Source organism: Leptosomus discolor, chromosome 6 (assembly GCF_034619465.1).
Source record: "Leptosomus discolor isolate bLepDis1 chromosome 6, bLepDis1.hap2, whole genome shotgun sequence".
Classification (NCBI taxonomy): domain Eukaryota; kingdom Metazoa; phylum Chordata; class Aves; order Leptosomiformes; family Leptosomidae; genus Leptosomus; species Leptosomus discolor.
In genome coordinates, this window is record NC_141396.1 from 57,402,544 (window position 1) to 57,414,700 (window position 12,157).

The following is a 12,157-nucleotide window of genomic DNA, read 5'->3' on the forward strand; positions in this document are numbered from 1 at the left end:
GGGCAGCATATCAGCAGCTTTGAATTGATCAGGAATCTGGTCTCTTTGAAGCAAGCACTCCCTAAACCAATCCACTTCTTAAAAAATAACAGAACTTTAAGTTTTTAGTCAACGTCACATACTTGCTTTGGATGTTTGTAAGAAAAACATCAACTTGTTAAAGTATAAATTAAATACAACGGAGGAACTGTCTTAAGACAAACAATAAAATATTCAGGTAACTATGTTCCACCTTTAAAAAATTATCATGGGTCAAATAATACTGCCGTTCTTGTTCACAAGACACACACAGATCAGAAACATAAAGGAATGGAATCGTAACTATGACTAAAGATGATCTTCCTGGCATTTAATTTAAATATATATCCCCTTCAGAGTTATTCAACACTGTCTCTTCAGAAATTAAAAAGTAACAGTAAATACGCAATACAAAATAAACCAGCTGCGGGGAAGAGATTAAAAGAACTACAAAATAATCTTCTTCGCCTACAAAGGGCTTCCTAACAAAATTATTTCTTTAAGACAGCTAAACTGCAGTCATCTCCGAAATCCTCCCTGCCTTACCTCTTAATAAAGAGCACAGTGCAAAAGAGCTAACCTCGGTAGCTGTTGCTCTGTGGCTGGCTGTGAATGACAACGGCGCTGCGGGGAGTGATGCACATTTGACAGCTCCCACCTATGCAGTCGCGCGACTGCTGACAGCTACAGCCGCTGTTCCACCACCTCTTCTGCCCACCTACAGCCAGAGCTGTTCACAGCATGAGATCGTCTGACACCAACTTCCAACGAGCACACCTAGCTCACTCCTAACACCTATCTTCCTTGCTTCCCTTCCACGATGGATGTGCTATCGTCCTTCTTCACCTGCCAGACAGGCAGACAACAGGTATCAAGTCTACCCATCAAGGCAGGCAGGCAGACATTTTTTGGGGAATGAAGCTTCAGCTTGATTCCTTCAACCCTAACTCAAAAGGAATGAAAAAGCCACTTACTGAATCAAACTCATGACATTTTCTATGATGCAGTCTTCTTTCTTCAGCAGCTTGGCCTCCAAAGTGCAGAACAGGGAATGCACTGTTTACTATGCTACTAGCAGTCTCTTTCCTGTCTGCTCCTCCTCCAACAGAAGATATGGTAAAGACAACCAACCTCAGGCTCTAGCCAAGCTGCAGGACCATGAAAAGCCTAATTTGAGAAGTTTTCTTCACCAAATATGCGAGGCATGACACAAAGAAACAAGAAAGCAAAGAAACAGTATGTGACAGCAAAACACAACGTGACATGATGTACGATGACTCAAAGAGTAAGGCAGAAGAGGGAAAGAGGTGAAAGGAAGCAGACAGAGGACAGTATACAGAAATGAAAGCTGGAGACTACCATCAAAGAAATGTTAAGTAATATTTGAAATGTTGTAATGGGTTTGCACAACAAGGTTTTGGTAGTGGGGGGGTTACAGAGTGGCTTCTGTGAGAAGCTGCTACAAGTTTCCCCTACGTCCGACAGAGCCAAGGCCAGCCGGCTCTAAGACGGACCAAGGCCGAGCCAATCAGCAACAGTGGTTGCGCCTCTGTGATAATTTATTTAAGAGAGGGAAAAAGTTATTGCGCAGCAGTAATTGCAGTGAGAGAGAGGAGCGAGAACGTGTGAGAGAAACATTTCTGCAGACACCAAAGTCAGTGAAGAGGTGGGGGGAGGAGGTGCTCCAGGCACCGGAGCAGCGATTCCCATGCAACCTGTGAAGACCATGGTGAGGCAGGTTGTCCCCTGCAGCCCATGGGTGGTGGAGCAGATGACTGCGTACACCCCAGGAAGGGCCCCACGCCAGAGTAGGTGGGTGCCTGAAGGAAGCTGTGACCCGGTTGGAAGCCTGCACTGGAGCAGGCAACTGGCAGGACCTGTGGCCCGTGGAGAGAGAGAAGCCTACACTGGAGCAGGTTTGCTGCTAGTGACCCCGTGAGGGGGGCTCACGCTGGAGAAGTCATGGAGGACTGCTTCCCACATTGGAGCAGGGGAAGTGTGTGAGGAGACCTCTCCTGGGAAGAAAGGAGCGGCAGGAACAGTGTGATGAACTGACCCAAACCATCATTCCCTGCCCCTCAAACCGCTTGGGGACAGGGAGGGGAGGAGGGAGAGAAACCAGGAATAAAGTTAAGCCTGTGAAAGAAGGGAGGGGTGGGGGGAAGGTGGTTTAAGATTTGATTTTATTTCTCATCACTGCCCTCTGAGTTGATTGGTAATAAATTACATTTTTTTAGCCATCAAGTCTGTTTTGCCCATGACAGTAAGTGCTGGGTGATCTCCCTGTCCTTACCTCAGCCCACAAGCCTGCTGTTATGTTTTCCTCTCCCCTGTCCCGCTGAGGAGGGGGAGTGATAGAGCGGCTTTGGTGGGCACCTGGCATCCAGCCAGGGTCAAAGCACCACAAATGTTAATTTATACACCAAGATAAAACTGCTGTGTACCACGTTACTAATCACAGTAAAGCTCAAAGTCACACCACTGCTGTAACAGACCAGTTCATGAGAACGGCCTCATCTAACAGTGTAACAACATCAACACCAGTGCTTCAAAAACTCCCATTAAATACATAAAGAGAAATAAAATTAATTAAAACTGCTTTCTTGTCCTTATCTCACTGAAATACACTACTTTTTTGCAAAAGTATGTTTACACAACTCCTAGCTTTTACACATCCTAGACGAAGACTGAATAACATAAACCAATATACAAATTACGATTCTTTTTGTCCTGCATTTTAACACCTGGCATTGAGAGTGATAACAAACTTTCAGCCCCCTTGGCTCAAAATTCAGGTTCAGAAAAAAAAAAGTGCATATAATTAATTTTTTTCATATACTTCTAGTATTTGTTGACTCTCTTAAAATCTGAAATCGAACACTCCTGGACAGTCATGTTAATCAAGCCATTTCAGCTCCACACAAGCAAATTTAAAACCTAAATATGCTAGATGCAAAAGTGAAACAGAGTAATTATTTTCAGGTACTGACTAAACACTGGGCACATCTGTAAAAAAGATAACAAAAATACATTGACATAAAAAATTAAATATTGCTAATAAATGTTTGAGATTTATTTGTAAACCATACGGGGTTTTTTTCTCTCTTTAGTTGAGAATGCTATTTTATTTAACATTACAATAGATCATGCACAATACAAGGCAAGACTTCTAGGAAATTTTCATGGAAAAACAAATGAGCACTTGATCTTTTAACTTTTGGGGACAATTATAAAGTCTTGTACGGTTTTCACCTACAAAGCCCAGTAACTTGCATCATTTTCTTTCCTTAAAATGAGGAATGTGTCTCTTCAGATGAATTTAGCTTGAACCACATAAAAATCAGTAACAACTGCCAAAGCAAATGAAGCAACCTAAGCAATTTATAGAATAAAATTTCTTTCAACACAAGTGTTTACAAGTCCAACAAATAAAAGGAAAATTTTCTAGCATTTATTTGTAGAGATCAAAGGTGGACACTAGGAGACTTCCCCCTCCAAAGGGGTTCTCAACAATGTTTCTAGTTCCCAACATTACTTTAGACAAGATAAACCACTTCAATTGGTTTTTCTGAATATTAAAAGAAAATAGCATTTTAAAAGACTCACAATGTCTTGAACTAAACCTCAACAATGTAAATTCCATTGGACACGCAGCTCAGCCAGCCTGAACAAAACATGTTCACAGCTTGAAAAATTCTGCTTTAAAACAGCCTGACTCTTCATATCTCTGATTATTAACATCATGATTAAGTTTACGTGTGGAGAAAATCATCTTCCAGAAGGTATTTTAAAGTACTTAAAATATGCCCAGGAAGAGGCATTTGACCAGGGAAAGCCTGGCTTCACTGAAATCTGCGTCACAGTGCTTGCTAGAAAACACCTCAGCATTTTAGCTCAAATTTTACTGTAGGGTGTAGGGAGTGCCTGGAACCACTTTTATCATGGTAGCTTGCACAGTGGAACCAGGACTTGACCGGGGGCTCTAGCGGCCAAATGAAATGAAAACAAGTTGCTTTCAAGTTTACTCTCAGTTTGTCTCTATTATGATTTTTAAGATGTATATTTTTCATCATTGTAGTTGAGTGACTTTTCATTTTCTCAGAAACAAGCAGGAAAAAACCTTATCTATAAAAGTAAAAATTTTTGTTTTGAATTTGAGAAAATAGGACATAACTGAAAATAGCAGTGTAATCACTGCTGTCAGCTAACTACAACCCCATCATTCCCAGCTTCCTTTCAAATGAGGAGAATTTTAAATGGCACCCAGAGGGAAAATATCCACAAGAATCTCGTATGCATTACTTATACAGTTCCCTACTGACAGACAGATATTATTTTACAACATGATGATCTCACCATATTTCCACACCACAGATCTGAAATTCAAAGACTTTTTCAAGACTCAGGCTTTGACATTTGAATGTTCTGGACAAAATACAGTTCTGACTCAGAACGAGGCATGCACTTGCATAAGGATCTACGCCATGTGCCTTATGGGACACACAGGTCTTATGGAGCAAAGCAGTGCAATTCTTTCCCACTATTCAAAGATGAATTCTAAATTTGTAATTGTAGTCTAGAAATCCTGTACTATAAATCCCTAGCATCATTTCATTTCCATTGTGACCTAGTGTAGGTTCAAATAAGATACAACAGAACAGTAATTCTTCCTCCCTGAAATTATTAGCAACTTTCCTCAATCAATCAGTAAGAGAAAGAAAACTGGTTTTTTAGCTCTGTCTCCTCGTTGCTTAAATCCTACAGACATCTATCACCATAAGCAATCCCAACCTGTGAGGATCTCTTCATACACTGGCAACCTTCCAGCCTTCTATTTTTAAATCTTTATTCTTTATTCCATGAGAAGTTACTTCATGCATAGAATACAGACAACAAAGAGCAAACAAGGTGCTTCTGGAGTGCTACCTCTGCACTGAGAGCTGAGAGCAGGAAGAAAAATATACAGGAATCTAATGCTTAATGTTATTCTATTAATTTAAGAAAATATATCAGTAACTACTAAAATAAAATATAAACAAACTTTGTAAATTGAAGATCTTTGATTATTAGGAATGTCCATATTAAAAGAAATTAAAGAGAGACTTCTTAAAATACAGATGGAGTCATCACTATCTATTTGTTAGTAATTTTCCATGTCTTCCACAAAACCAAAACAAAAACTGAAACTCAGGGAAGTTGGTTTCACTTTCACTTTCATGACAGTGCCAACTCATCTGTATCACAAAATCCTGAAAAGCAAGATTTTTTTTAGAACCATCTCGTACAGTACTATAATTTTAAAATAGCCTATTTTAAAATCTTGGGATTTTTAAAAGCATGTTTTAGAGATCTCAAGTGATACTGTAAATTTGACTTAATATTCTTTTCACCATTTTTCCTGTGAAAAGGCTTATGTCATTAATACACTTCACAAGCTAAACAAATAATGTGGAGCTACAGAGTCCTTTATACATCTCAGCACAGGCACGGGGACCCTCCTGCATGGATTTACTAAAGGACTGGTACCTCATGTTTTTCTTAACACTGATAAAATTTATAAAGGGACACTAGGCCTGAAGGTACCCAATCAAGCTGATGTGGTTAAACAGACACTGCACTAAGCCACCAAGAGTCCAGCATCATGATAAAATTAGTGAAACCTGCCAGCTGCCACCAGAAGGCATGGTGACACTCCACCCTGAAAAAATATGTTCACTATACAGGACACAAAGGATGGGGCAGGAACCACTTGGGTGAAGGCCCATCTGTTTCAGTCCACCGCACAAGTAGGCTGGGTTAGTTCTGTCTGAACTGCACCCCAAACCAGCGTGTCAGATGCACCTCTCTCTCCCTGTCTGACACACCACAGAAATTCTGCATCCACACCACAGAAATTCTGCATCCACACCACAGAAATTCTGCATCCACACCACAGAAATTCTGCATCCACACCACAGAAATTCTGCATCCACACCACAGAAATTCTGCATCCACACCACAGAAATTCTGCATCCACACCACAGAAATTCTGCATCCACACCACAGAAATTCTGCATCCACACCACAGAAATTCTGCATCCACACCACAGAAATTCTGCATCCACACCACAGAAATTCTGCATCCACACCACAGAAATTCTGCATCCACACCACAGAAATTCTGCATCCACACCACAGAAATTCTGCATCCACACCACAGAAATTCTGCATCCACACCACAGAAATTCTGCATCCACAAGCCTTTTAGGCAAGTTACTGTCCTGGACAAAAAGTCAATGAGTAATTCAAGATGTTCCCATATTGATCTCCAATAACAGTATTCATTTCTGAAGGCTATTTTGCTTCAGAAGTAAAAAATATGTTTTGCCAGTTGCAATTAAAACCATATCTGAAACTATCTTTTGAAGAGCCTCATAAGGCACGGAATCATCAGGTGACAACAAGCAACCCCACAAATTAAAAAAAAAAATAAAACAAAACACACACAAAAATCAACTTACCACATTGTAAATAAAACACAGTGAATGACAAATGAAATCTACACCCTCAAACACATACACAACAAATCAGGAGATTTTTGGAAGTAGATATGGAAGGAAAAGTCCAACCACTATACCACAATACTACCTATATTTTTACACTTATGTACAATGCAATATTAAAATATTACAATAATATCCTGAAAGGATCAGTCACAGGGACAGTCATTTTGAGAACATTAATTTTGCAACCCAAGATTTTAACAAAAATAAGGAATACTTAAAGACTACTTTTTTGGCAAAAGGTTTGGTTGGATTGAAGTGCCTCTCTACAGCATTCGCAATTCAGACCATCATAACGTGCAAGGACATAAGATGCAGTGTAAGAACAAACGCAAAGCTCTGCTTTTAGAGTTCAAAAATGCCATAAAAGTTAGCAGTGAGAAAGCACACTAGATGCAGCATTTTTCTAACTGCTATAATGCCACAACTATATTTTCATAGTTGTGCCTATACTGACAGGGCTTACTGAAGCCAACCCCTTGTGAGGCCTAAGGAAACCCTACAGACGTACGTCACACAGGGCATCAACGCATGTGGCCTGTGACCAAGAGTTACGGTGTGCAGCTGCAGTTGTATTAGCAACACCATACTTTCCATAGTCAATTTTAATGATTATTTACTTTGGTGTAGTTGTACCCACATCAGGATGACTCTGCTGACAACTTTAGCACTGACTAGCTCCTCAAACTGGACTCCCTGCTGGAAGTTAATAGCTATACAGGTGCAAGAACATTTGGGAAACTCCCTCATCTTGGGCAGAGAGTTATCCTTAGCACTACGCAGCCTGCGTACAGATTCTACCTGTATTTTTGACTTACACTTTATTCCACCAAAGACATCAAAACAGGCAGTACTAAGCATCCAGCTAACTCACAGAGCACCACAGAGGTGCAGGGTTGGAACTATACACGGTATCTTTCTAAAATTATACACATTTGGGAGGGCAAGATGGTTTGTTGAACAATTTTTCTTCCATGTGCACGAAAAGCTGAAAGGGAACATTTTACAACTCAGTCTTCTGTAAAACTGAAGCCTATAGGTAGAGAAACATGATGACAGGTAGCCTGTGACGTGAGATAATGAGAAGCTTGTGGGACCCATGTAAACACTTGCCACGCCAATCTCTGCTGCAGTATGTCTACGTAAAAGTCAAGGTGACCTGCATTCTTAGAAGTAATTCTTAGTACTGTTTAAATAAATTCTTTCATATGTACATACACATGTACACAGTTTCTGAAAATAAGCAGCTATTTCAAGGGCAACGATGTCCAAAGCTGTGACTAAGTGATTTACAGTGATGTAGCACAAGCACTTCAGTGTACCAACGTAAAATCATGACATCTGTGGACCAGTTAGCATCAATCTGATCACAAAATACGACCTCTGTTACTGGACATAGTGAAGGTTATGCATCAATTTCAGTTTCCACTTCCTTTACCTTTTAATATTTCCCCTTGGGAATTTATACCTGTATAACACTAATAAATTTGTCCCATATAACTGGACTAGATAGAATTGTGTCGAATTTTCATGAAGAAATCGGTAGCTGTAAAAGAAGATATTATGACAGTCGTTTACTTCTGTAGAAGGAAACATGTTCTGCAAGTAACACTATTAGCAAGTCAGTGTCAAAAGTTGCAAAGTAACTGAAGCGTACAGCTGAGGACCAGGGCAATTCTGCCAGTTCCTACTTCAGCTGAGGAAGATTTACGGTATTTTTGACCTGTGTAATGCCACTGAACATAGCAGAAATGTCTTCAGATAAACAGATGATTCAGACTAAAAGCTCCACAATTTAAATACAGTTCTGTTACACATTCTCTTCAATAATCTAAGACAAGACACCAAAATGCAAACTTCACTGTAATTTTAATATCACATAGTGCAGTATTTTAGCCTAAGTTTCCTAACTGTACTGCCAAACCTTAAAAGTTTCAAAGAACCAAACTTGCTCACAGTGCACAGAAACAAAACTGTAAGACTTAATCTTCACCCCTATTAAGATTCAAAAATACTGATGAAAACACTCATTAGCTTCCCACACAATCATGTCCAATGACAACACGGGGAATGAGTATTTTAGCAGTGAATTAAACTGACCCTTACAGATCAGGCCACTTCTAAAAACACTGTCCTTTCTCTTGTTCTTCGCTAGTTCTATGCCTTTCGGTGCTTGACTAAACATTTGACCGCGCTGTCCAATCAGCAAGATCTAAATAAACCATTTGGCTTCTTTTCCCTCAATAAATACAAGGAATTTCGAGAGTCCGGTACCGCAAACAATTAACTGCTACTCACCCTGCACACGACGAACTGACGGAGAAGCCAAACCTGTGACCCGGCAACCCTCACTCACGTGGACGAAGCCTCCCTAGCGCTGTGCACCGATCCCCGGTTGTGTAAGGCTGTTCCCCCGTCCCAGGCCGGGCTCTCCCTTCGGAGAGCAATGACAAGAGGTCTCCGAGTCCTTTCCCCCGGGAGCCCTAGAGACAAACTCCTCGGGAGGTGCCACTAGCCACAGCAAACCGGATTGCTTGCACAGGGGACGAGCTAAGGACAGATTTCCTCGCTTCCCACAATTCTTACTACACTACAAGCCTGGGAGGGGGTGTGTGGCCTGATTTAAAAAAAAAAAAAAAAAAAGGGGGGGGGGGGGGAACAACACCGAGCCAAGGAGATCAGAGATAAACACATCATCAGGAGGGGAGGCTTTTTTCCCCTCTATTAAACCTTAGTCATAGCTGCTCCCATTTTTGAAGGCCCAACGGTAAAAATAACACAAGGCGGCAAGGCAGGAGGGGACGGGGGAAACCGACAGAGACACAAACGCGGAGACAGACAGGCGCCGTTTCTTACCTTCCTACTCGCTCCTCCGAGAGACACCTTGGGCCTTGTTTTGAAATCCCCTTCAAAGCTAAACATGTTTACAGCTTATCCCATCTAGAGCGGGGTCCGGCCCCCCGAGCTCACCCCGCCAAGGGGGCGCCGACCGGCCGGCAGGGGCGAGCGGAGGGGCCGCCGCCGGCCCCGGGGAGGCACGAACCCCCGGGCTGGCACCCCGCGGCCCGCCCGCCCGCCGCCGGCGAGCCCCGCCGCCCGCCCCCGCGGGGCTGCTCCCCTCCTCACGGCGGCCCGGCTTCCCCCCCCCCTCCCCGCCTTCCCCGCCCCGCGGCCTTCGCTTCCCCGGTCGCCCGCTTTCTGACCGGCGGCGACGGCTGAGTGTAGTGGGAGGGAGGAGGAGGGAGGGAGCGGAGGAGGAGGAGGGGGCTGGCGGGGCTGCTTCACTTGCACTGGGGGAGCAGCCGGCTGGGGAAAGAAGATGGCCGCCGCCCGCAGCCTCTCCGGCGCGCTCCCGACGGCCGGGCGCGGCGGCGCGCGCGCAGCCCGCAGCCGCCGGGGCCGCGCCGCTCTCCGGTCGCCGCGAGGCCGCGCCTCGGTCCGCGGCGGCCCCAGCGCAGGGGCGGCGGGTGGCGGCGCGTTTGCCCGGGTGCCCTGGCCGGTGGGCTCCGCCGCCTGCCCGCCCCGCCGAGCCCTCGCCTCTGCCCGGGCCTAACGCCCGCCTGTGCCCCTGCCCGTTGGAGCCGGCTGTCTCCCAGCCCTGACCGGCGTCCAGTTTGTTCCCGGTTGTTTCATCGAAAGCTTCTTTCCCATTGTACATGTGAGCTTTGTGGGGGTGTACAGGAGCTGGACTGGGCACCCTTGTACCACTTCTGCCCCAGCCGGGCCTGAGCTGAGGGTCCTGCTTGGCCTTGGCGCAGGGCTGCCTTTCTCCGCATCAGTGGGCTGTGAAAACACACATTATATACGAATATCTATATATAAAACTTGTCCTTTTCATAGGATGAGCGTGTGATAGGCATTACCCCATTGCAAAGACTTCGTGACGGGTGTGAAGACCAACCACTGAACACCCACGTAGAGGCTCTTTTGCTTACACAGGTGTGAAAACCCACTTGAGAATGTTCCTCATGCAAGTGGGCTCCGCACGGGATCGGGGCCTCAACAGGTGGTGAAGAAAGAGAAAAAGGATGCAATATAAAAGCAGCAGACCTGAATGGTGAAATTACACCTGAGGCTCCTTTATTTCATATTTCTTAGCCTGTTCTCCATTTTTCAGCGCTGTGGTGGCATCCTTCCAGATACAGAGGTGATACAGACAAAAGCAGTAACAAAAAAGCAGTTGGAACAGGCTGCCCTGAGACGTTGTGGAGTCTCCTTCTCTGGAGACATTCAAAACCCACCTGGATGCGTTCCTGTGTGACCTACTCTAGGTGGTCCTGCTCTGGCAGGGGGGTTGGACTAGATGATCTTTTGAGATCACTTCCAACCCCTAACATTCTGTGATTCTGTGATTCAGTCTGCAGCTACAAGGTGCTAAATAAATATAGGTGGCCAATCAAGCTTTCAGTTCCTTCGGTGGAATTTGATTGAGCCCTAACTCGTGAATTCACATCGGTGTATCACAACAAACAAATGGCAAGGATCCATGGCAGGGGACGATGTATGCGCTTCACAGCTGTTCATACCAAGAACACAATGCCATTTAACCATCACCAATCTGACTGACAAATGAAATATTTGTCGAGATTTCTTTGGTTTTGGATGATTCAGAAGAGTCTAAATTTTAAAATTTCAGACTTTTCATAAGGGAACAAGTGCTTGGCAAGAGTAAACATTAGCCCTGCATTTCCTGAAATAACATGGTCTCAAGATAAGCAACCCTGGCCTCCTATAAATACTGTTTATGAAGGCAGTTGAGGTTTAGGGCATTGTGAAATACCATGACGAATGTTCGTTCATAGTTTCAACACATCGCATTGCTGATATAATATCACACCACTCTATATAGGAGTGATAGCAAGTTTTTTTCCAAACATGACAGCATTCTTTCCAAGGGGACTTAAGCCTTGATAAACTTTGTAAGTCCCACACAGAAAAGGACTAGTCTAGGTGTCCCTAGCAGTTAATTCATTGATTTTTGTTACCACAGAAACAACCCTTTAGGTCATGAGTTTGTGTCAATGTTTTATCAGTAGCAAATCCAACTTAGGGATTTGATCCCTTCTCATGTAAGAAGCCAAAGAAATGTGAAACTGCAGGGATCAGGGTTTCTATGGCGTAGGGTTTGCGCAGATACATATTTGATAGTTTCCAGCTCCAGTGTCAGAAGCACACAAGATCCTCTGCTGACCCTGGCTGTTGTCTTCTGAAGAAGTAGATGGTAAATGACATGGGCCCAACTCATGACTGTCTGAGAAGTCTCAGTGATTTCCACATGCCCCTAGAGGCCATGCTAGGTGTAATTTTATTAAATGGAAATTTATGTAACAGAATAAACTGAGTGTTTGTATCTTGAATACGGTGAATTTATGGAAACAGAAAAGAAACTGTTTAATTTTAAAATTTATTTTCTAGGACAAAATATACAAAAGTCAGAAAACTCTGTCACTTAGTCAAAAAGTCAGAGCAGAGACTGATTTACTGTTCTCAGTGAGCAGCAAGAGCAAGGCTGCTCGATGAAGGAAGACCAGTGAGCACCAAGCATGACCCCAGCGCAGGCCATGCCCTCCACAGTCAGGACGTGATCCCACAGGATC

The 12,157-nt window shown here is 43.6% G+C and overlaps 1 protein-coding gene across 1 annotated transcript in view; it reads right to left on the minus strand.

Annotated features, from left to right (window-relative positions):
* The window catches only part of UBE3C (ubiquitin protein ligase E3C), a 79,573-nt gene extending 70,091 nt beyond the window's left edge, over window positions 1–9,482 (minus strand). The window contains exon 1 of the mRNA XM_009960955.2: window positions 9,417–9,482. Coding sequence (XP_009959257.2) covers window positions 9,417–9,482 — 66 coding nt within the window. The remainder of the gene's footprint in view (window positions 1–9,416) is intronic.
* Window positions 9,483–12,157: the final 2,675 nt, after the last annotated feature.